General features: G+C 39.8%; 1 protein-coding gene across 11 annotated transcripts in view; it reads left to right on the top strand.

Moving 5' to 3' along the window:
* The window catches only part of GALK2 (galactokinase 2), a 220,164-nt gene that overhangs the window by 44,286 nt on the left and 149,618 nt on the right, over window positions 1–26,260 (top strand). For all 11 annotated transcript variants that reach the window (XM_023227250.3, XM_023227248.3, XM_023227245.3 and 8 more), the window contains exon 3: window positions 23,775–23,898. In XM_023227250.3, the coding sequence (XP_023083018.1) occupies window positions 23,775–23,898 (124 nt within the window). The remainder of the gene's footprint in view (window positions 1–23,774; window positions 23,899–26,260) is intronic.

Here is a 26,260-nt window from a genome sequence, read left to right as displayed (position 1 = left end):
TATGTCTGTTTTTACGCCAAAACCATAGTATTACTGTAGCTTTGTAGTGTATTTGAAGTCAGATAGTGTAATGCCTCCAGCTTTTTTCTTCTTCTTCTTCTTTTTTTCTCAGTATTGCTTTGGTTATTTGGGGTCTTTTGTGGTTCCATACAAATTTTAGAATTTCTTTTCTATTTCTGTGAAGAATGTCATTGGTATCATACTAGGAATTGCATTGAATCTGTAGTAGTACGGTCGTTTTAACAATATTAATTCTTCCAGTCCAAGAATGTGGGATGTCTTTCCATTTTTTTATATCCTCTTCAATTTCTTTCATCCGTGTTTTATTGTTTTCATTGTATAGGTCTTTTATTGCCTTGGTTAAATTTATTCCTAGATATTCATTTTTTTATAGCTATTTCAAATGGGATTGCTTGCTTCATTTCTTTTTCAGGTAGTCTGTTATTGGTGTTTAGAAACACTAGTGATTTAAAAAATTTTTTTCAAAGTACTTTTATTTATTATTATTTAAATTTTATTTTTCCCTTAGTTATTGGGGTACAGGTGGCATTTGGTTACATGAGTAAGTTCTTTCGTAGTGATTTGTGAGATTTTGGTGTACCCATCACCCAAGCAGCATACACTGCACCACATTTGTAGTCTTCTATCCTGTGCCCCCTTCCCACTCTTCCCTGCAAGTCCCCAATGTTCATTTCCTAATTCTTATGTCTTTGCGTCCTCATAGTTTAGCCCCCACATATCAGTGAGAACATGTGATATTTGGTTTTCCATTTCTGAGTTATTTAACTTAGAATAATAGTCTCCAATCTCATCCAGGTCACTGCAAATACTGTTAACTGATTCCTTTTTACAGCTGTATAGTATTTCATTGTATATATACCAGTTTCTTTTTTTTTAAAATTAATTAATTTTTTAAATTGTAATTTAAGATCTCTGGTACATGTGCACAACGTGCAGGTTTGTTACATATGTATACATGTGCCATGTTGGTGTGCTGCACCCATTAACTTGTCATTTACATTCGGTATATCTCCTAATGCTATCCCTCCCTGCTCCCCCAACCACATGACAAGCCCTGGTGTGTGATGTTCCCCTTCCTGTGTACACATGTTCTCATTGTTCAGTTCCCACCTATGAGTGAGAACATGCGGTGTTTGGTTTTCTGTTCTTGCGATAGTTTGCTGAGAATTATGGTTTCCAGCTGCATCCATGTCCCTACAAAGGATACGAACTCATCCTTTTTTATGTCTGCACAGTATTCCATGGTGTATATGTGCCACATTTTCTTAATCCAGTCTGTCATTGATGGACATTTGGATTGGTTCTAAGTCTTTGCTATTGTGAATAGTGCCACAATAAACATACACGTGCATGTGTCTTTATAGCAGCATGTTTTGTAATCCTTTGGGTATATACCCAGTAATGGGATGGCTGGGTCAAATGGTATTTCTAGTTCAAAATCCTTGAGGAATCACCACACTGTCTTCCACGATGGTTGAACTAGTTTGTGGTCCCACCAACAGTGTAAAAGTGTTCCTATTTCTCCACATCCTATCCAGCATCTGTTGTTTCTTGACTTTTTAATGATCACCATTCTAACTTGTGTGAGATGGTGTCTCATTGTGGTTTTGATTTGCATTTCTCTAACGACCAGTGATGATGAGCTAGCCAGATTTCCCAGCACCATTTATAAAATAGGGAATCCTTTCCCCATTTATTGTTTTTGTCATGTTTGTCAAAGATCAGATGGTTGTAGCTGTGTGGTATTATTTCTGAGAGCTCTGTTCTGTTCCATTGGTCTATATCTCTGTTTTGGTAACCAGTACCATGCTGTTTTGGTTACTGTAGCCTTGTAGTATAGTTTGAAGTCAGGTAGCGTGATGCCTCCAGCTTTGTTCTTTTGGCTTAGGATTGTCTTGGCAATGCGGGCTCTTTTTTGGTTCCATATGAACTTTAAAGTAGTTTTTTCGAATTCTGTGAAGAAAGTCATCAGTAGCTTAATGGGGATGCCATTGAATCTATAGATCACCTTGGACAGTATGGCCATTTTCATGATATTGATTCTTCTTATCCATGAGCATGGAATGTTCTTCCATTCGTTTGTGTCCTCTTTTATTTCATTGAGCAGAGGTTTGTAGTTCTCCTTGAAGAGGTCCTTCACATCCCTTGTAAGTTGGATTCCTAGGTATTTTATTCTCTTTGAAGCAATTGTGAATGGGAGTTCACTCATAATTTGGCTCTCTGTTGGTCTGTTATTGGTGCATAGGAGTGCTTGTGATTTTTGCACATTGATATTGTATCCTGAGACTTTGCTGAAGTTGCTTACCAGCTTAAGGAGATTTTGGGCTGAGACGATGGGGTTTTCTAAATATACAATCATGTCATCTGCAAACAGGGACAATTTGACTTCCTCTTTTCCTAATTGAATGCGCTTTATTTCTTTCTCTTGCCTGATTGCCCTGGCCAGAGCTTCCAACACTATGTTGAATAGGAGTGGTGACAGAAGGCATCCTGTCTTGTGCCAGTTTTCAAAGGGAATGCTTCCAGTTTTTGCCCATTGAGTATGATATTGGCTGTGGGTTTATCATAAATAGCTGTTATTATTTTGAGATATGTTCTATCAATACTGAATTTATTGAGCGTTTTTAGCACGAAGGGCTGTTGAATTTTGTCAAAGGTCTTTTCTGCATCTATTGAGATATTCATATGGATTTTGTCTTTGGTTCTGTTTATATGCTGGATTACGTCTATTGATTTGCATATATTGAACCCGCCTTGCATCCCAGAGATGAAGCCCACTTGATCATGGTGGATAAGCTTTTTAATGTGCTGCTGGATTCGGTTTGCCAGTATTTTATTGAGGATTTTTGCATTGATGTTCATCAGGGATATTGGTCTAAAATTCTCTTTCTTTGTTGTGTCTCTGCCAGGCTTTCGTATCAGGATGATGTTGGCCTCATAAAATGAGTTAGGGAGGATTCCCTCTTTTTCAACTGATTGGAATAGTTTCAGAAGGAATGGTACCAGCTCCTCCTCATACCTCTGGTAGAATTCTACTGTGAATCCATCTGGTCCTGGACTTTTTGTCGTTGGTAGGCTATTAATTATCGCCTCAATTTCAGATCCTGTTATTGGTCTCTTCAGGGATTCAACTTCTTCCTGGTTTAGTCTTGGGAGAGTGTATGTGTCCAGGAATTTATCCATTTCTTCTAGGTTTTCTAGTTTATTTGCATAGAGGTGTTTATAGAATTCTCTGATGGTAGTTTGTATTTCTGTGAGGTCAGTGGTGATATCCCCTTTATCATTTTTTATTGTGTCTATTTGATTCTTCTCTCTTTTCTTCTTTTTAGTCTTGCTAGCAGTCTATCAATTTTGTTGATCTTTTTGAAAAACCAGCTCCTAGATTCATTGATTTTTTTTTAAGGGTTTTTTGTGTCTCTATCTCCTTCAGTTCTGATCTCAGTTATTTCTTGTCTTCTGCTAGCTTTTGAACATGTTTGCTCTTGCTTCTCTAGTTCTTTTAATTGTGATGTTAGGGTGTCAATTTTAGATCTTTCCTGCTTTCTCTTGGGGGCATTTAGTGCTATAAATTTTCCTCTACAAATTGCTTTAAATGTGTCCCAGAAATTCTGGTATGTTATATGTTTGTTCTCATTGGTTTCAAAGAACATCTTTATTTCTGCCTTCATTTCCTTATGTACCCTGCAGTCATTCAGGAGCAGGTTGTTCAGTTTCCATGTAGTTAAGTGGTTTTGATTGAGTTTCTTAATCCTGAGTTCTAGTTTGATTGCATTGTGATCTGAGAGACAGTTTGGTATAATTTCTGTTCTTTTACATTTACTGAGGAGTGCTTTACTTTCAACTATGTGGTCAATTTTGGAATAAGTGTGATGTGGTGCTGAGAGGAATGTAAATTGTGTTGATTTGGGGTGGAGAGTTCTGTAGATGTCTATTAGGTTGGTTTGGTGCAGAGCTGAGTTCAATTCCTGATATCCTTGTTAACTTTCTGTCTCATTGATCTGTCTAATGTTGACAGTGGGGTGTTAAAGTCTCCCATTATTATTGTGTGGAAGTCTAAGTCTCTTTGTAAGTCTCTAAGGACTTGCTTTATGAATCTGGGTGCTCCTGTATTGGGTGCATATATATTTAGGATAGTTAGCTCTTCTTGTTGAATTGATCCCTTTACCATTATGTAATGGCCTTCTTTGTCTCTTTTGATCTTTGTTGGTTTAAAGTCTGGTTTATCAGAGGCTAGGATTGCAACCCCTGCCTTTTTTTGTTTTCCATTTGCTTGATAGATCATCCTCCATCCCTTTATTTTGAGCCTATGTGTGTCTCTGCATGTGAGATGGGTCTCCTGAATACAGCAAACTGATGGGTCTTGACTCTTTATCCAATTTGCCAGTCTGTGTCTTTTAGTTGGAACGTTTAGCCCATTTATAATTAAGGTTGCTGTTATGTGTGAACTTGATCTTGACATTATGATGATAGCTGGTTATTTTGCTCGTTAGTTGATGCAGTTTCTTCCTAGCATTGATGGTCTTTAGAATTTGGCATGTTTTTGCAGTGGCTGGTACCAGTTGTTCCTTTCCATGTTTAGTGCTTCCTTCAGGAGCTCTTGTAGGACAAACCTGCTGGTGATAAAATCTCTCAGCATTTGCTTGTCTATAAAGGATTTTATTTCTCCTTCACTTATGAAACTTAGTTTGACTGGATATGAAATTCTGGGTTGAAAATTCTTTTCTTTAAGAATGTTGAATATTGGCCCCCACTCTCTTCTGGCTTGTAGAGTTTCTGCCGAGAGACCCGCTGTTAGTCTGATGGGCTTCCCTTTGTGGGTTACCTGAGCTTTCTCTCCGGCTGCCCTTAACATTTTTTCCTTCTTTTCAACTTTGGTGAATCTGACAATAATGTGTCTTGGAGTTGCTCTTCTTGAGGAGTATCTTTGTGGTGTTCTCTGTATTTCCTGAATTTGAATGTTGGCTTGCCTTGCTAGGTTGGGTAAGTTCTCCTGGATAGTATCCTGCAGAGTGTTTTCCAACTTGTTTCCATTCTTCCCATCACTTTCAGGTACACCAATCAGACGTAGATTTGGTCTTTTCACATAGTCCCATATTTCTTGCGGGCTTTGTTCATTTCTTTTTACTCTTTTTTCTCTAAACTTCTCTTCTCGTTTCATTTAAGTCATTTGATCTTCAATCACTGATACCCTTTCTTCCAGTTGATCGAGTTGGTTACCAACACTTGTGCGTTTGTCATGTAGTCCTCATGTCATGGTTTTCAGCTCTATCGGGTCATTTAAAGACTTCTCTACATTGGTTATTCTAGTTAGCCATTTGTATAATCTTTTTTCAAGGTTTTTTAACTTCTTTGTGATGGTTCAGACTTCCTCCTTTAGCTTGGAGAAGTTTGATCGTCTGATGTCTTCTTCTCTCAACTCGTCAGAGTCATTCTCCATCCAACTTTTTTCTGTTGCTGGCGAGGAGCTGCATTCCTTTGCAGGGGGAGAGGCGCTCTGATTTTTAGAATTTTCAGCTCTTCTGCACTGCTTTTTCCCCATCTTTGTGGTTTTGTCTACCTTTGGTCTTTGATGATGGTGATGTACAGATGTGGTTTTGGTGTGGATGTCCTTTCTGTTAGTTAGTTTTCCTTCTAACAGTCAGGACCCTCAGCTGCAGGTCTGTTGGAGTTTGCTCGAGGTCTACCCCAGGGCCTGTTTGCCTGGGTATCAGCAGCAGAGGCTGCAGAAGAGTGAATATTGCTGAACAGCAAATGTTGCTGCCTGATCATTCCCCTGGAAGCTTTGTCTCACAGGGTTACCGGCTGTGCGAGGTGTGAGGTGTCAGTCTGTCCCTACTGGGGGGTGTCCCCCAGTTAGGCTACTCGGTGTCAGAGACCCACTTAAGCTGGCTGGCTGTCCATTCTCAGATCTCAAACTCTGTGCTGGGAGAACCACTACTCTCTTCAAAGCTGTCAGACAGGGACATTTAAATCTGCAGAGGTTTCTGCTACCTTTTGTTTGGCTATGCCCTGTCTCCAGAGGTGGAGTCTACAGAGGCAAGCAGGCTTCCTTGAGCTGTGTTGGGCTCCACCCAGTTCGAGCTTCCTGACAGCTTTGTTCACCTACCCACGCCACAGCAATGGTAGATGCCCCTCCCCCAGCCTTGCTGCTGCCTTGCAATTAGATCTCAGACTGCTGTGCTAGCAATGAAGGAGGCCCTGTGTGCGTGGGACCCTCCAAGCCAGGCACGGGATATAATCTCCTGGTGTGCCGTTTGCTAAGACCCTTGGTAAAGTGCAGTATTATGGTGGGAGTGACCCGGTTTTCCAGGTGTTGTGTGTCACGTTTCCCTTGGCTGGGAAAGGGAATTCCCTTACCCCTTGCACTTCCCAGGTGAGGCGATACCTTGCCTGGCTTTGGCTCTCACTCGGTGGGCTGTACCCACTGTCCTGCACCCACTGTCCAACACGCCCCAGTGAGATGAACCTGGTACCTCAGTTGGAAATGCAGAAATCACCTGTCTTCTGTGTCGCTCACGCTGGGAGCTGGAGGCTGGAGGTGTTCCTATTTGGCCATCTTGGAACCACCCCCTTTGCAACTATTATAAAAGAGATTGAATTCTTTCTTTCTGTTTTTTTTTTTTGAGATGGAGTCTTGCTCTGTCACCCAGGCTGGAGTGCAGTGGCGTGATCTCGGCTCACTGCAAGCTCCACCTCTCGGGTTCATGCCATTCTCCTGCCTCAGCTTCCCAAGTAGCTGGGACTACAGTCACCTGCCACCACGCCCGGCTAATTTTTTTTGTATTTTTAGTAGAGACGGGATTTCACCATGTTAGCCAGGATGGTCTTGATTTCCTGACCTCATAATCTGCCCCCCTCCGCCTCCCAAAGTGCTGGGATTACAGGTGTGAGCCACTGTGCCCAGCCAAAAGGGGTTGAATTATTGATTTGATTCTCTGTTTGTTCGCTGTTGGTATACAGAAGAGCTATATTTGTATAGCTTGTTTCTAGAATCTTAATATTGTATCTGGAATTGTAATCTTGTATCTGGAAACTTTGCTGAATCCTTTTTTCAGTTCTAGGAGCTTTCTGAAGGAGTCTATAGGGTTTTCAAAGTAAATGATCATATCGTCAGCAAACAGTGACAGTTTGACTTCCTCTTTACTAATTTGGATCCCCTATTTTTCTTTTTCTTGTCTGATTGCTCTGGCTAGGACTTCCAGTACCATGTTGAAAAGGGGTGGTGAGAGTAGGCACCTTAGTCTTGTTGCAGTTCTCAGAGGGAATGCTTTCAACTTTTCCTCATTCAGTATTATGTTGGCTATGGATCTGTCATAGATGGCTTTTATCACATTAAGGTATGTCCCTTTTGTGCCAATTTTACTGAGAGTTTTAATTGTAAAGCTTGCTAGATTTTGTTGAATGCTTTTTCTGCATCTGTTGAGATGATCATGTGATTTTTGTTTTTAATTCTGTTTATGTGGTGTATCACATGTACAGACTTGCATATGTTAAACCATCCCTGCATCCCTGATATGAAACCCACTTGATCATGGTAGATTAACTTTTTGATATGTTGTTAGATTTGGTTAGGTAGGATTTCGTTAAGGATTTTAGCGTCTATGTTCATGAAGGATATCGATCTGTAGTTCTCTTTCTTGGTTATGTCCTTCCCTGGTTTTGATATTAGGGTGATGCTGGCCTCATAGAATGAATTCGGAAAGATTCCTTCTTTCTCTATCTTGTGGAATAGTGTCAACAGGATTGGTTCCCATTCTTCTTTGAATGTCTGATGGAGTTCTGCTGTGAATCTGTCTGGTCCTGTATTTTTTTTTGTTGGTATTTTTTAAATTACCATTTCAATCTCACTGCTTGTTATTGGTCTGTTCAGGGTATCTAATTCTTCCTGATTTAAGCTAGGAGGGTTGTATTTTTCCAGGAATTTATCCATCTCTTCTAGGTTTTCTAGTTTATTTGCATAAAGATGTTCATAGTAGCCTTGAGTGATCTTTTGTATTTCAGTTGTGTCAACTGTAATATCTCCTCTTTTGTTTCTTAGCGGGGTTATTTGGATTTTCTCTCTTCTTTTCTTGGGTTAATCTTGCTAATGGTCTATCAATTTTACCTTTTATTTTGCTTTGTTTTTTGAGATGGAGTCTTGCTCTTGTCATCCAGGCTGGAGTGCAGTGGTGCGATCTCAGCTCACTGCAATGTCCGCCACCTGGTTCAAGCTTCTCCTGCCTCAGCCTCCTGAGTAGCTAGGATTACAGTCGCCCACCACCATGCCCAGCTAATTTTTGTACGTTTACTAGAGATGGGGTTTCTCCATGTTGGTCAGGCTGGTCTTGAACTCCTGACCTCAGGTGATCCACCCGCCTCAGACTCCCAAAGTGCTGGGATTACAGGCATGAGCCACCGCACCGGCCCAATTTTATCTTTTCAAAGAACCACCTTTTTGTTTCATTTACCTTTTGTATTTTTGTTTGTTTCAATTTCATTTAGTTCTGCTCTAATCTTGGTTATTTCCTTTCTTCTGCTGAGTTTGGGTTTGGTTTGGTCTTGTTTCTTTAGTTTGTTGAGGTGTGACCTTAGATTGTCTGTGCTCTTTCAGATTTTTTGATGTAGGTGTTTAGGGCTATGAACTTTCCTCTTAGCACTGTCCTAGCTGAATCCCAGAGGTTTTGATAGGTTGTGTCATTATTGTCATTCCATTCAAAGAATTTTTAGATTTCCATCTTGATCTTGTTTTTGACCCAATACTCATTCAGGAGCAGGTTATTTAATTTCCATTTGTTTGCATGGTTTTGAAGGTTCCTTTTGTAGTTGATTTCCAGTTTTATTTCATTGTAGTCTGAGAGAGTGCTTGATATAATTTCAATTTTCTTAAATTTATTGAGGCTTCTTTTGTGGCCTATCACATGGTCTATCTTGGAGACAGTTCCATGCCCTGTTGAATAGGATGTGTTTTCTGTAGTTGTTGGATGAAATGTTCTGTATATATGTGTTAAGTCCATCTGTTCCAAGGCATAGTTTAAATCCATTGTTTCTTTGTTGACTTTCTGTCTTGATGACCTGTCTAGTGCTGTCAGTGGAGTATTGAAGTCCCCCACTGTTATTATGTTGCTGTCTATCTCATTTCTTAGGTCTGTTGGTAATTGTTTTATAAATTTGGGAGCTCTAGTGTTAGGTGCATATATCTTTAGGATTGTGATATTTTCCTGTTACACAAAGCCTTTTTACCATTGTATAATGTCCCTCTTTGTCTCTTTTAACTGCTCTTGCTTTAAAGTTTGTTTTGTCTGATATAAGACGAGATACCCCTTCTCACTTTGGTGTCCATTTGCATGAAATGCCCTTTTCCACCCCTTTACTTTAAGTTTATGTGAGTCCTTATGTGTTAGGTGAGTCTCCTGAAGGCAGCAGACAGGTGGTTAGTTAGTCCTTATCCTTTTTGCGGTTCTCTATCTTTTAAATGGAGCATTTGGGCCATTTACATTCAATGAAACACTAGCTATTTTTTATACTGATTTTGTATCTTGTGACTTTACTGAATTTATCAGCTGTAAAAGCTTTTTGTGGTCTTTAGGTTTTTCTACGTTAAATCATGTTGTGTACAAATAGAGACCATCTGACTTTCTCCTTTCCAATTTGGATGCCCTTTATATTTTTCTCTTGCTAGTTGCTCTGGCTCAGACTTCCAGTACTATTTTGAATACGAGTGGTGAAATTGGGTATGCTTGTCTTGTTCTAGTGCTTATACAAAAAGCTTTCCATTTTTCCTCATTTGGTATGATGTTAGCTATTGGTTTGTCATATATGGCCTTTATTGTATATTGAGACACGTTCCTTCTGTACCTAATATGTTAAAAGTTTTTATCATAAAGTCATGTTGAATTTTATCAAATGCTTTCACTGAATTGATTGTAAAGATTATATATTTTTTTCCTTCATTCTGTTGATGTGATATATCGTATTTTTGGATTTGTGTATGTTGAACCCCTTCCTTGCATCTCTAGGATTAATCCCACTTGATCATGTTATATAATCTTTTTATGGGCTCTTGGGTTCATTTTGCCAACATTTTATTGAGGATTTTTGATTGTATGTTCAACTGAGATATTGTCCTGTAGTTTCCTTTTTCTGTTGTGTCCTTGTTCAGTTTTGGTATCAGAGTAATGCTGGCCTCATAGAATAGTTTCAAAGAATTCCCTGCCTGTCAATTTTTTTGCAAGTCTGAAAAGAAGTAGTGTTAGTTCTTCTTTAAAGATTTGGTAGAATTCATGGGTGAAGCCCTCTGGTCCTGAGCATTTCTTTGTTGGGAGACTTTTTATCATTGCTTCAATCTTGTTACTTGTTATTGGTGTGTTCACGTTTTCTATTTCTACCTGGTTCAATCTTCATAGGTTTTCTGTGTCCAGGAACTTATGCATGTCCTTTAGGTTTTTCAATTTGTTGGCATAATAGTTGTTCACAATAGACTTTAACGATCCTTTGTATTTTGTGGTGTCACTTGTAATGTCTCCTTTTCTGTTTTGTTTGTTTGTTTGTTTTATTTTATTTATTTGTGTGTTCTCTTTTTCTCAGTCTAGCTAAAGATTTGCTATTATGTTTACCTTTTCATTTCATTAATTTTTGTCTCAAATTTACTTCTGCTCTGATCTTTATTATTTCTTTCCTTCTACTAATTTAGGATTTGGATTATTTTTGCTAGAGGTATACCATTAGGTTGTTTATATGCAAAATTTCTACTTTTTTTTTAGTGGCTGAGCGTTTATTTTATTTTATTTTATTTTTATTATTATTTTTTTGAGACAGAGTTTTGCTCTTATTGCCCAAGCTGGAGTGCAATGGTGCGATCTCAGTTTACTGCAATATCTGCCTCCCGGATTCAAGTGATTCTCCTGCCTCAGCCTCCCAAGTAGCTGGGATTACAGGCACCCGCCACCATGCTTGGCTAATTTTTTGTATTTTTACTAAAGATGGGGTTTCACCATGTTGGCCAGACTGGTTGTGAACTCCTGACATCAGGTGATTCACCGCCTCGGCCTCCCAGAGAGTTAGGATTACAGGTGTGAACCACCGTGCCTGGCCTATTTTATTTTATTTTTAACTTTTGAGATGGAGTCTTGCCCTGTTGCCCAGGCTGGATTGTAGTGGCACAATCTTGGCTCACTGCAACCTACACCTCCTGGACTCAAGTGATTCTTGTGCCTCAGCCTCCTGAGTAGCTGGGATTACAGGCACGAGCCACCATGCCTGGCCAATTTTTGTATTCTTTTTTTGTTTTATTATTATACTTTAAGTTCTAGGGTACATGTGCATAACGTGCAGGTTTGTTACATATGTATACTTGTGCCATGTTGGTGTACTATACCCATCAACTAGTCAGCACCCATCAATTCGTCACCTATATCAGGTATAACTCCCATTGCAATCCCTCTCCCCTCTCCCCTCCATGATAGGCCCCGATGTGTGATGTTCCCCTTTCCGAGTCCAAGTGATGTCATTGTTCAGTTCCCACCTATGAGTGAGAACATGCGGTGTTTGGTTTTCTGTTCTTGTGATAGTTTGCTAAGAATGATGGTTTCCAGCTGCATCCATGTCCCTACAAACGACGCAAACTCATCCTTTTTTGTGGCTGCATAATATTCCATGGTGTATATGTGCCACATTTTCTTAATCCAGTCTGTCACAGATGGACATTTGGGTTGATTCCAAGACTTTGCTATTGTGAATAGTGCCGCAATAAACATACGTGTGCATGTGTCTTTATAGCAGCATGATTTATAATCCTTTGGGTATATACCCAGTAGTGGGATGGCTGGGTCATATGGTACATCTAGATCTAGATCCTTGAGGAATTGCCATACTGTTTTCCATAATGGTTGAACTAGTTTACAGTCCCACCAACAGTGTAAAAGTGTTCCTATTTCTCCACATCCTCCCCAGCACCTGTTGTTTCCTGACTTTTTAATGATTGCCATTCTAACTGGTGTGAGATGGTATCTCATTGTGGTTTTGATTTGCATTTCTCTGATTGCCAGTGATGATGAGCATTTTCTCATGTGTCTGTTGGCTGTATGAATGTCTTCTTTTGAGAAATGTCTGTTCATATCCTTTGCCCACTTTTTGATGGGGTTGTTTGTTTTTTTCTTGTAAATTTGTTTGAGTTCTTTGTAGATTCTGGATATTAGCCCTTTGTCAGATGAGTAGATTGCAAAAATTTTCTCCCATTCTGTAGGTTGTCTGTTCACTCTGATGATAGTTTCTTTTGCTGTGCAGAAGCTCTTTAGTTTAATCATATCCCATTTGTCAATTTTGGCTTTTGCTGCCGTTGCTTTTGGTGTTTTAGACATGAAGTCCTTGCCCATGCCTATGTCCTGAATGGTACCACCTAGGTTTTTCTTCTAGGGTTTTTATGGTATTAGGTCTAACATTTAAGTCTCTAATCCATCTTGAATTAATTTTCGTATAAGGAGTAAGGAAAGGATCCAGTTTCAGCTTTCTACTTATGGCTAGCTGATTTTCCCAGCACCATTTATTAAATAGGGAATCCTTTCCCCATTTCTTGTTTCTCTCAGGTTTTTCAAAGATCAGATGGCTGTAGATGTGTGGTATTATTTCTGAGGACTCTGTTCTGTTCCATTGGTCTATATCTCTGTTTTGGTACCAGTACCATGCTGTTTTGGTTACTGTAGCCTTGTATTATAGTTTGAAGTCAGGTAGCGTGATGCCTCCAGTTTTGTTCTTTTGACTTAGGATTGTCTTGGCAATGCGGGCTCTTTTTTGGTTCCATATGAACTTTAAAGCAGTTTTTTCCAATTCTGTGAAGAAACTCATTGGTAGCTTGATGGGGATGGCATTGAATCTATAAATAACTTTGGGCAGTATGGCCATTTTCACAATATTGATTCTTCCTATCCATGAGCATGGTATGTTCTTCCATTTGTTAGTGTCCTCTTTGATTTCACTGAGCAGTGGTTTGTAGTTCTCCTTGAAGAGGTCCTTTACATCCCTTGTAAGTTGGATTCCTAGGTATTTGATTCTCTTTGAAGCAATTGTGAATGGAAGTTCATTCCTGATTTGGCTCTCTGCTTGTCTGTTACTGGTGTATAAGAATGCTTGTGATTTTTGCACATTAATTTTGTATCCTGAGACTTTGCTGAAGTTGCTTATCAGCTTAAGGAGATTTTGGGCTGAGACAATGGGGTTTTCTAAATATACAATCATGTCATCTGCAAACAGGGACAATTTGACTTCTTCTTTTCCTAACTGAACACCCTTGATTTCTTTCTCTTGCCTGATTGCCCTAGCCAGAACTTCCAACACTATGTTGAATAGGAGTGGTGAGAGAGGGCATCCCTGTCTTGTGCCAGTTTTCAAAGGGAATTTTTCCAGTTTTTGCCCATTCAGTATGATATTGGCTGTGGGTCTGTCATAAATAGCTCTTATTATTTTGAGGTACGTTCCATCAATACTGAATTTATTGAGCGTTTTTAGCATGAAGGGCTGTTGAATTTTGTCAAAAGCCTTTTCTGCATCTATTGAGATAATCATGTGGTTCTTGTCTTTGGTTCTGTTTATATGCTGGATTACGTTTATTGATTTGCAAATGTTGAACCAGCCTTGCATCCCAGGGATGAAGCCCACTTGATCATGGTGGATTAGCTTTTTGATGTGGTGCTGAATCCGGTTTGCCAGTATTTTATTGAGGATTTTTGCATTGATGTTCATCAGGGATATTGGTCTAAAATTTTCTTTTTTTGTTGTGTCTCTGCCAGGCTTTGGTATCAGGATGATGTTGGCCTCATAAAATGAGTTAGGGAGGATTCCCTCTTTTTCAACTGATTGGAATAGTTTCAGAAGGAATGGTACCAGCTCCTCTGTACCTCTGGTAGAATTCAGCTGTGAATCCATCTGGTCCTGGACTTTTTATGGTTGGTAGGCTATTAATTATTGCCTCAATTTCAGAGCCTGCTATTGGTCTATTCAGGGATTCAACTTCTTCCTGGTTTAGTCTTGAAAGAGTGTAAGTGTCCAGGAAATTATCCATTTCTTCTAGATTTTCTAGTTGATTTGCGTAGAGGTGTTTATAGTATTCTCTGATGGTAGTTTGTATTTCTGTGGGGTCGGTGGTGATATCCCCTTTATCATTTTTAATTGCGTCTATTTGATTCTTGTCTCTTTTCTTCTTTATTAGTCTTGCTAGTGGTCTGTCAATTTTGTTGATCATTTCAAAAAACCAACTCCTGGATTCATTGATTTTTTGGAGGGTTTTTTGTGTCTCTATCTCCTTCAGTTCTGCTCTGATCTTAGTTATTTCTTGCCTTCTGCTAGCTTTTGAATGTGTTTGCTCTTGCTTCTCCAGTTCTTTTAATTGTGATGTTAGAGTGTCAATTTTAGATGTTTCCAGCTTTCTCTTGTGGGCATTTAGTGCTATAAATTTCCCTCTACACACTGCTTTAAATGTGTCCCAGAGATTCTGGTATGTTGTATCTTTGTTCTCATTGGTTTCAAAGAACATCTTTATTTCTGCCTTCATTTCGTTATGTACCCAGTAGTCATTCAGGAGCAGGTTGATCAGTTTCCATGTAGTTGAGCGGTTTTGATTGAGTTTCTTAGTCCTGAGTTCTAGTTTGATTGCACTGTGGTCTGAGGGACAGTTTGTTATCATTTCTGTTCTTTTACATTTGCTAAGGAGTGCTTTAATTCCAATTATGTGGTCCATTTTGGAATAAGTGCGATGTGGTGCTGAGAAGAATGTATATATATTCTGTTGATTTGGGGTGGAGAGTTCTATAGATGTCTATTAGGTCTGCTTGGTGCAGAGATGAGTTCAATTCCTGGATATCCTTGTTAACTTTCTGTCTCGTTGATCTGTCTAATGTTGACAGTGGAGTGTTGAAGCCTCCCATTATTATTGTATGGGAGTTGAAGTCTCTTTGTATGTCTCCAAGGACTTGCTTTATGAATTTGGGTGCTCCTGTATTGGGTGCATATATATTTAGGATAGTTAGCTCTTCCTGTTGAATTGATCCCTTTACCATTATGTAATGGCCTTCTTTGTCTCTTTTGATCTTTGATGGTTTAAAGTCTATTTTATCAGAGACTAGGATTGCAACCCCTGCTTTTTTTTGTTCTCCATTTGCTTGGTAGATCTTCCTCCATCCCTTTATTTTGAGCCTATGTATGTCTCTGCATGTGAGATGGGTCTCCTGAATACAGCAGACTGATGGGTCTTGACTCTTTATCCAGTTTGCCAGTCTGTGTCTTTCAATTGGAGCATTTAGTCCATTTACATTTAAGGTTAATATTGTTATGTGTGAACTTGATCCTGCCATTATGATATTAACTGGTTATTTTGCTCGTTAGTTGATGCAGTTTCTTCCTAGCCTCGATGGTCTTTACATTTTGGCATGTTTTTGCAATGGCTGGTACCGGTTGTTCATTTCCATGTTTAGGGCTTCCTTCAGGATCTCTTGTAAGGCAGGCCTGGTGGTGACAAAATCTCTAAGCGTTTGCTTATCTGTAAAGGATTTTATTTCTCCTTCAGTGATGAAACTTAGTTTGGCTGGATATGAAATTCTGGGTTTAAAATTCTTTTCTTTAAGAATGTTGAATATTGGCCCCCACTCTCTTCTGGCTTGTAGAGTTTCTGCCAAGAGATGTGCTGTTAGTCTGATGGGCTTCCCTTTGTGGGTAACCCGACCTTTCTCTCTGGCTGCCCTTAAGATTTTTTCCTTCATTTCAGCTTTGGTGAATCTGGCAATTATGTGTCTTGGAGTTGCTCTTCTCGAGGAGTATCTTTGTGGTGTTCTCTGTATTTCCTGAATTTGAATGTTGGCCTGCCCTACTAGTTTGGGGAAGTTCTCCTGGATGATATCCTGAAGAGTGTTTTCCAACTTGGTTCCATTTTCCCCCTCACTGTCGGGCACCCCAATCAGACGTAGATTTAGTCTTTTTACATAATCTCATACTTCTTGCAGGCTTTGTTCATTTCTTTTTCTTCTTTTTTCTTTTGGTTTCTCTTCTCGCTTCATTTCATTCATTTGATCCTCAATCGCTGATACTCTTTCTTCCAGTTGATGAAGTCGGTTACTGAAGCTTGTGGATTTGTCAAGTATTTCTCGTGTCATGGTTTTCATCTCTGTCATTTCATTTATGACCTTCTCTGCATTAATTATTCTAGCTATCACTTCTTCCACTCTTTTTTCAAGATTTTTAGTTTCTTTGCGCTGGGTACGTAATTCCTCCTTTAGCTCTGAGAAGCTTGATGGACTGAAGCCTTCTTCTCTCATCTCGTCAAAGTCATTCTCTGACCAGCTTTGATCCGTTGCTGGTGATGAGCTGCGCTCCTTTGCAGGGGGAGATGCGCTCTTATTTTTTGAATTTCCAGCTTTTCTGCCCTGCTTGTTCCCCATCTTTGTGGTTTTATCTGCTTCTGGTCTTTGATGATGGTGACGTACTGATGGGGTTTTGGTATAGGTCTTCTTCCTGTTTGATAGTTTTCCTTCTAATAGTCAGGACTCTCAGCTGTAGGTCTGTTCGAGATTACTTGAGGTCCACTCCACATCCTGTTTGCCTGGGTATCAGCAGCAGAGGTTGCAGAAGATACAATATTGCTGAACAGTGAGTGTACCTGTCTGATTCTTACTTTGGAAGCTTCCTCTCAGGGGTGTACTCCACCCTGTGAGTTGTGGGGTGTCAGACTGCCCCTAGTGGGGTATGTCTCCCAGTTAGGCTACTCTGGGGTCAGGGACCCACTTGAGCAGGCAGTCTGTCCGTTCTCAGATCTCACCTTCCGTGTTGGGAGATCCACTGCTCTCTTCAAAGCTGTCAGACAGAGTCGTTCCGGTCTGCACAGGCATCTGCTGCTTCCCCTGTTGTTTTTTTAGCTGTGCCCTGTCCTCAGAGGTGGAGTCTACAGAGACAGGCAGGTTTCCTTGAGCTGCTGTGAGCTCCACCCAGTTGGAGCTTCCCAGGGGCTTTGTTTACCTACTTAAGCCTCAGCAATGGTGGGCGCCCCTCCCCCAGCCTCGCTGCTGCCTTGTGGTTGGATCGCAGACTGCTGTGCTAGCAATGAGGGAGGCTCCGTGGCCGTGGGACCCTCCTGGCCAGGTGTGGGTATAGTCTCCTGGTGTGCCCGTTTCCCTAAAGCGCGGTATTGGGGTGGGAATTACTCGATTTTCCAGGTGTTGTGTTTCTCAGTTCACCTGGCTAGGAAAAGGGATTCTCTTCCCCCTTGCGCTTCCCAGGTGAGGCAATGCCTCGCCCTGCTTCAGCTCTTGCTGGTCGGGCTGCAGCAGCTGACCCGCATGGATTGTCTGGCACTCCCCAGTGAGATGACCCCAGTACCTCAGTTGAAAATGCAGAAATCACCGGTCTTCTGTGTTGCTCGCGCTGGGAGTTGGAGACTGGAGCTGTTCCTATTCAGCCATCTTGCTCCGCCCTCCCAATTTTTGTATTCTTACTAGAGATGGGGTTTCCCAAAGTTAGCTACAATGAAAAAAAAAAAAAAAAAAAAAAGCCTCTTCATTTCTACCACATGGCTGGGCTTCAAGTATTTTAAACTTGTTCACTCTGCTTCCCTTTTAAATATAAATTCCAGTTTCAGGTCATTTCTTTGCTCAAGAATAAGAGCATAGGTTGTTAGAAGCAGCCATACTACATCTTGAATGCTTTGCTGCTTAGAAATTTTTTTCACCAGATAACCTAAATCATCACTCTCAAGTTCAAAGTTCCACAGGTCCCTAGAGCAGGGGCACGGTGCCTCCAGACTCTTTGCTAAAGCATAACAAAAGTGACCTTTACTCTAGTTCTCAATAAGTTTTGTATTTTCATCTGAGACCTCTTTAGCTGGGACTTCATTGTTCATATTATTATCAGCATTTTGGACACAACCATTCAACCAGTTTCTTGGAAGTTCCAAACTTTTCCTCATCTTCCTGTGTTTTTTTCTGAGCCCTCCGAACTGTTCCATCCTCTGCCACTTTACCTAGTTCCAAAGGTGCTTTTACATTTTCAGTTATCTTTATAGCAATGCCCTACTTCTGATACCAATTTTCTGTATTGGTCTGCTCTTGCACTGCTATAAAGAAGTATCTGAGACTGGATAATTTATAAAGAAAAGAGGTTTAATTGGCTCACAATTTTGCAGGCTGTACAGGAAGCATGGCTGGGAAAGCCTCAGGAAACTTACAAGCGTAGTGGAAGGCAAAGGGGAAGGAGGCACACCTTACATGGCTGGAGCAAGAGGACGAGAGGGAGGGAAAGTGCTGTACTCTTTTAAACTATCAGATCTTGTGAGAACTCTATCATGAGAACCACACTCAGGAGATTGTGTTAAGCCATTAGAAACCACCTCCATGATTCAATTGATACCCACCAGGCTTCACTTCCAGCATTTGGTATTACATTTCAACATGAGATTTGGATGGGGACACAGATCCAAGCCATATCATATGGGTCTAGGCATTGATACCTTTCTTCTTGGTTTTCTAATTTGTTGGTATATAGTTGCTCATAATAGTCTCTAATGATGCCTTCAGTCTCTGCTATCAGTTATAATATCTTTTAAAAAAATTCTCTATTTGAATCTTCTTTATTTTTTTCTTTTTCTTTTTTGTCTGAGACGGAGTCTCACTCTCTTGCCTAGCCTGGAGTCCAGTGGCGCTGTCTCAACTCACTGCAACCTCTGCCTCCTGGGTTCAAGTGATTGTCCTGCCTCAGCCTCTTGAGTAGCTGGGATTACAAGTGCCCGCCACCATGCCCAGCTGATTTTTGTATTTTTAGTACAGATGGGGTTTCACCACGTTGGCCAGGCTGGTCTCGAACACCTGGCCTTGTGATCCACCCACCTTGGCCACCCACCTTGGCCTCCCAAACTGCTGAGATTACAGGTGTGAGCCTCTGTGCCCAGACTCTTTTTTTCTTAGTGTGGCTAAAGGTTTTTTGATTTAGTTTATGTTTGCAAAACACCACTTTTTAATTTCATTGATTTTTTTTTTTGTATTTTTAAATTCCAATTTTACTTATTTTTGCTCTGATCTGAGTTCTTTCTTTTCCTCTACCAATTGTGCATTTCATTTGCTTTTGTCTTTCTTATTTGTTAAGATGCATCTTTAGGTTGCTTATTTGACATATTTCTACCTTTTTGATATAGGTATTTATTGTTTTAAATGTCCTTTTTTGTACTGCTCTTTCTGTGTCATGGAGATTTTGGTCCATTGTGTTTTCACTGCCACATGTTTCATGAAATTTAAAAATCTCTTAATTTTTTCATTGGCAAACTGGTCATTCAGGAGCATATTTTTGCTTTCCATGTGTTTGCTTAGTTTCCAAAGTTTTTCTTTATATTGATTTCTAGTTTTATTTCATTATGATCAGAGAAGATACTTGATGTTATTTTAATTTTTTTGAACTTTTTGAGACTTGTTTTGTGGTCTAACTTATGATCTATCCTGCTATCCTGGAGAATATGCCGGGCACTGATGAGAAGAATGTGTATTCTGGGGCTGTTGAATGAAATGTTTTATAAATATCCATTTGTTCTATAGTACAGATTAAGTCTGATGTTTCTTTGTTGATTTTCTCCTGGATGAATACCCCAGGGCTGAAAGTGAGGTTTTGAAGTCCCCAGTTATTATTGTATAGGCATCTATCCTTTTTTTAGTTTTAATAATACTTGTTTTGTATAGCTGAGTGCTCCAGCACTGGGTGCATATATATTTACAATTGTTATATCCTGTTGCTGAATTGACTCCTTTGACATTATATAATGACCTTTGTCTCTTTTTATAGTTTTTGTCTTGAATCCTGTTTATTTATGCGTAACTACTCTTGTTCTCGTTTGGTTTTCATTTGCATGGATTATCTTTTTCTTTTTTAAAAAATTTTACTTTATGTTCCAGGATGTAAGTGCAGAATGTGTAGGTTTGATACATAGGTATACGTGTGCCATGGTGGTTTGCTGCACCTGTCAACCCATCATCTAGGTTTTAAGCCCCACGTGTGTTAGCTATGTGTCCTGATGCTCTCCCTCCCCTTCTCCTGCACCCCACAATTGGCCCTGGTGTGTGTTCCGGAATCTTTTTCTTTTCTTTTCTTTTCTTTTTTTTTTTTTTTGGTCTGCATATCTTTATAGATGAGGTTAGCGTATTGTTTTTGTTTTTTTAATCCATTCATCCACTTTGTTTTTTATTGGGAATTTAGTCCATTTATATTCAATGTTAGAGTTAGAAGGCTTACTAGTGCCATTTTGTTATTTATTTTCTGGTTGTTTTGTTGGTTCTCTCTTTCTTCCTTTCTTCTCGTCTTCCTTTGTGTAAAAGTGACTTTTTCTGACAAGTTTTAATTTATGATTTAAAACTTTTTTTGGCTGGGCGCATTGCCCCATGCCTGTAATCCCAGCACTTTGGAAGGCGGAGGCGGGCGGATCACGAGGTCAGGAGATTGAGACCGTCCTGGCTAACACGGTGAAACCCCATCTGTACTAAAAAATACAAAAAAAAATTTAGCCAGGTGAGGTGGTGGACTCCTGTAGTCCCACCTACTCGGGAGGCTGAGGCCAGAGAATGGCATGAACCTGGAAGGCGGAGCTTGCAGTGAGCCGAGATTGCGCGACTGCACTCCAGCCTGGGCGAGAGAGCGAGACTCTGTCTCAAAAAAAAAAAAAAAACCCCAAAAAACCAACTTTTTTTGTATGCGATATAGGTTTTTGTTTTGTGGTTACTGTGAGGCTTGCAAATAACATCTTATAACCAATTATTTCAAGCAGATGACAAATTAATTCTGACTACAATGAAAATAAAAAAAGAAATAAGCAAAAAGAAAACAAACAAAAAAACCAAAACTACACCTTCACCCCATTTCTTCACTTTGTCACTTCTTTTTTTTTGAGACGGAGTCTCACTCTGTCACCCAGGCTGGAGTACAGTGGCGTGATCTCGACTCACTGCAATCTCTGCCTCCCAGGTTCAAGTGATTCTCCTGCCTCAGCCTTCCAAGTAGCTGGGACTACAGGCACCTGCCACCACGCCCGGCTTTTTTTTTTTTTTTTTTTTTTTGTACTTTTAGTAGAGATGGAGTTTCACCATGTTAGCCAGGATAGTCTGGATCTCCTGACCTCGTGATCTGCCTCCCTTGGCCTCCCAAAGTGCTGGGATTACAGGCTTGAGCCAACGTGCCCGGCTGTTTTGTCACTTTTGATTGTCTCTATTTATATCTTTTTATGCTCAGAAAGCTGTTTCAGTTACTATTTTTGATAGGTTTGTCTTTTAATCTTCCTACTAAGATATGAGTGTTTTAACACTATGGTTACAGTGTTAGAGTATTCTGTATTCATCTGTTCATTTACCACTACCACTGAGTTCTATACCATCATGTGATATATATTTTTTACATTAATGTGCTTTTCTTTCAGATTGAAGAACTCTCTGTAGCATTTTTTGCAAGACAGGTTTGGTGTTGATGAAACCCCTCAGCTGTGTTTGTCTGGGAGAGTATTTCTCTTTCATGTTTGAAGGATAGTTTTATTGGAAATAATATTCTAGTTCAAAAGTTGTTTTTCTTAAACACTTTGACTATGTCATCTGCCTCTCTCTTGGCCTCTAAGTTCCCTGCTGAGTTGTCTCCTACCAGACATATTGTTCTTTATATGTTCTTTATATATGTTCTTTGCTTTATATGTTTTTTATATGTTCTTTGCTTCTTTTCTTTTTCTGCTTTTAGGATACTTTATTTATCCTTGACCTTTGACAGTTTGATTAATATATTAATTGAGTTAGTCTTATTTGGGTTGAATCATTTTGGTGTTGTGTGATCTTCTAATACCTTAATATTCATATCTTTTCCTAGGTTTGGAAAGTTTTCTATCAGTATTTCACTGAATGAACTTCCTACCCTACCTCTCTATCTCTACATCTTCTTTAAAGCCATTAACTCTTAGATTTGCCCCTTTGAGGCTATTTTCTAGATCTTGTAGAGAAGCTTCATTCTTTTTAAATTGTTTTTCTTTTCTCTCCTCTGACTGTGTATTTTTATATAGCCTGTCTTCAGGTTCACTAATTATTTCTTTTTCTTGATTGATTCTGCTGTTGAGAGACTGAGACATTTTTGAGTTTGTCAGTTGAATTTTTCAGCTGCAGAACTTCTGTTTGAAATTTCAAAAGCTATTTTAATCTCTTTGTTAAATTTCTCTGGTAGAATAATGAATTTCTTCCCTGTGTTATCTTTTAAGTTTGTTGAGCTTCCTCAAGACAGCTCTTTTGAATTCTCTGTCTGAAAGGACATATATCTTCGTCTTTCTGGGATTGGTCACTGGTGTCTTCTGTAGTTCATTTAATGAGGTCATATTTTCCTGGATACTCTTGATGCTTGTGGACATTCATCACTTATGGGCATTAACAAATTAGGTAATAATTTGTCTGTGTAGTCTGGGCTTGTTTGTACCCTTCATTCTTGAGAAGACTTTTCATGTATTCAAATGGGGTTGAGTGTTGTGCTCTAAGAATGTGGTCCTTACGGGCATAAAGGAGGTGCTCTAAGCCCAGGAATACTGCAGTTCTTGCTGACATCTAGAGGTGCTGCCTTGACGAGTTTGGGTAAGGTAAAGGAGAATTCCCTGGGTTGTCAGGCAAAGTCCTCTTGATGTCTTCCTTTTACTCCTTCCAATCAGAAGTAGTCTCTGTACTGGGCTGCCTAGAGCACTTCTGTGGCTTCCACAGCTGGCACTGTGCTGGGTCACACCTGAAGCCTGTACAATACTGGATCTTGCCCGGTTACTGCTGATGTTTATTCAAGGCCCAAGGGCTCTTTAGTGATCAAGTGAACCCTGCCAATACTGGGTCCTTCTCTTCAGGGCAGTGGATTCCCTTTGAATGAGGGTGGGTCTAGAAATCCCCTTCAGGAACTAAGTCCTGGAATTGACAGCTTCAGGAATCTCCTTGGTGCTTTACTTTGGCTGAGCTGGTACCCAAATTGCAAGACAGTCTTCTGTACTCTTCCCACTTCTTTCCTTAAGCTAAAGGAGTCTCTCCCCAAGCTGTACTTCCTGGAGTTGGATGCAGTGTGATCCAGCCACTCCCCTGGCTGCCACAGCTGGTGTCACACTTGGTCACACATCCCAAGTCTACTGCCTCGAAATCCAGCACAGTACCAGGGCTTGCCCGAGGACTGCAGTACTTGTGGCCTGACAGCCAATTAAGCTTATTCTGGGCACGAGGCCACTTTAGTTAGCCAGAGGTGAGGTCAGTTGGGACTCAGGTTCTTCCTGCTGAGACAGAATTCTGTCTTGCCCAGGGCTGATCTAAATGCCCCTCCTTGGATGCTAGCAGAATTCTTCTCTGTTTTGTGTTTTGCTGTAACATGGCAGCACTGAGTTCCAGTGCAAAGACCCACACTCACTTCACCCTCCCTCCCCCAAACAGTTTTTCTCTCCCCATACTGGGAGGGATCCTGTAGGCAATGCAAGACTGTCTTTCCTGTGCTCTTCAATTTCTCTATCCCTGATGTTATGTGAAAACCAGGTACTGTGATTTTCAGGTACTCACCTGAATTTTCTGGGTTCTTATGAAGGTGTTTATTGCATAGATAGTTGTTCAATTTGGTGTAAGATCATGGAAGGATTCTATTTGGCCATCTTGCTCTGCTTTCCTTTATTTTTATTTACTGTTAAAACCTGACTCATGGTCAGTTTTTTCCCGTATGTAAACTTTCTTGAGGTGCTTTTGTTTTATATATTAGCAATGATTAAAAAAGCTTTCTCTTTTTTCTAGGAGAGCATATAGATTACTGTGGATATTCTGTTCTTCCTATGGCTATAGAACAAGATGTCCTAATAGCTGTAGAACCTGTGAAAACATATACTCTCCAACTGGCCAATACAAATCCCTTGTATCCGTGAGTATTTAAAATTGCTAATTTGTGTGTATGTATGGTTCTGTTTGTACCCAAATGAACTCTTTAGGAGACATCAGATTTATAACAAGTCATTTAATTTGTTGATATTTTGTACCTGACATTAGAAAAATTCTAAGACCATTATTTATTGTTTGTTCGTTTTGTTCATTTGTCAATTAATTTAAGGAATATTTACCAAAGACTTACCATGTGATAGACATAGTCTTAGATACCAGGTACTACAAAGATAAATAACTCTGTCCTTGTGCGATAGGTACTTATCATCTATTGATCTAATTATCTCCAGCAAAGTAAGGTCTGATGTTTTCCTATGTTACTATGGCAGCTTCTAAGTATCTTGTCATAGCATCTTACTATGCTGTATTATTATTATCTGTTTATTTACCTGTGTCACCCAGTAGACTGTAAACTCTGTGACTTCGGGCACTGTTGCCTCTCTTCTTCAATGCCCTAGCATATAAAACAGAGTCTGATGCCTAATAAAGGTAAGTTTCTAGTACATATGCTTTATCAAGTTAACAAAGTCTTTAAAAAAAAATCTTAGTTTGCTAAGATTAAAAAAGTTTACTAATGGATATTGAATTTAATTAAATGTCTATTTAGTATTGAAGATCAGTTTTTTAAAAATACGGTGAATTAGTCTGATGAAGTTTTTAATGTTGAGCCCTTTTTGCATTTCTGGGATAAACTCTACTTGCTTTTAATGTATTATAATGGATTTGACTTGATAATACAGAAAAAGATTTTGGCTTATGTTTGGCATATTATATGTTTGGCTTGTTCATTGGTTAGTTTATCTGCAATAACATTCATTTATTCAGAAAATATTTTTGATAAGACTCTATACCAGCTTGTGCAAGATGTAGAAGATTTTACTTTTATATAGAACTTATTGTAGGAGATCTTTTTTCCTTTTCATTTCACATGTCTGATGATATATCTTGTGTGTATTTTGGACCCTTGAAAAGCTCACATTATCTCAAACATATTTTCCTGTCATTGTTTATGAACATTGAAAAACCGGTGCATAATATTTTGTCATCTTGATTTAGTAAAATTTACTTAATCATTCCCACAATAATGAATGTGTGGTTTCAGTTTCGTTTTTCACAAAAGTAGATCCTGAGACAGACCTGGATGCAGGTAGTATATTTGAGAAATGGTCCCAGGAGCAGTAGGAAAGATCATGAAGAATGAGTTGGGCAATTAGAGGTGAATTATCAAGATATATAGTCCCTGCTAGAGGCAGGAGGCTTGAATCTGCTAGGACCCCTAGGAAGCATGTAGTATGTGTCCTAGAATTGTCCATTTGTTTTAGCATTCATTGTGTAGGTATATCTTAATTTGTTTATCTATTTACCGATAATGGACATTTAGATCATTCCCAGTTTTTGCCTGTATGAATAATACTGCTACAAATATTTATGTACAAATGTATGTGTGGGCATGTTTCATTTCTGTTGGGTAAATACCTAAGATTGGAGTGTCTGGTTTGCCATTTATTTATTTATTGAGACAGGGTCTCACCCTGTTGCTCAGCCTGGAGTGTAGTGGGGTGATCTCGGCTCAACTCAACCTTTGCCTCCTGGGTTCAAGAGATTCTCCCGCTTCAGTCTCCTGAGTAGCTGGGACTACAGACAGATACCATCACACCTGGCTAATTTTTGTATTTTTTGGTGGAGACAGGATTTCACCATGTTGACCAGGCTGGTCTTGAACTACTGACCTCAAGTGATCCATCTGATCCAGCCTTGGGAGGCTCAAGTCAGCCTCCCAAAGTGCTGGGATTACAGGTTTGAGCCACTGCATCCGTCCTGGTTTGCCTTTGATATGGTTTGGTGGTGTCCCCACCCAAATCTCATCTTGAATTTTAACTCCCACAATTCCCACGTGTCCTGGGAGGAACGTCATGGAAGGTAATTGAATCATGGGGGCAGGTCTTTCCCATGCTGTTCTTGTGATAATGAATAAGTCTCATGAGATCTGATGGTTTTAAAAATGGAAGTTTCCCTGCACAAGCTCTCTTTTTGCCTGCCATCATCCATATAGGACGTGACTTGCTCCTCCTTGCCTTCTGCCATGATTGTGAGGCTCCCGCAGCCATGTGGAACTGTAAGTCCATTAAAGCTCTCGCTTTTGTAAATTGCTCAGTCTCAGGTATGTCTTTATCAACAGCATGAAAACGAACTAATATAGCCTTTTAAAGAAATTTTCTGGCTGGGCACAGTGGTTCACGCCTGTAATCCCAGCATTTTGGGAGGCTGAGGTGGGTGGATTGCTTGAGCCTGCGAGTTCTAGACCACCCTTGGCAGCATGGTGAAAGCCTGTCTCCACTAAAAAG

This window comes from Piliocolobus tephrosceles, chromosome 6 (genome assembly GCF_002776525.5).
Source record: "Piliocolobus tephrosceles isolate RC106 chromosome 6, ASM277652v3, whole genome shotgun sequence".
Classification (NCBI taxonomy): Eukaryota; Metazoa; Chordata; class Mammalia; order Primates; family Cercopithecidae; genus Piliocolobus; species Piliocolobus tephrosceles.
This window is presented reverse-complemented; position numbering and strand designations above follow the sequence as displayed.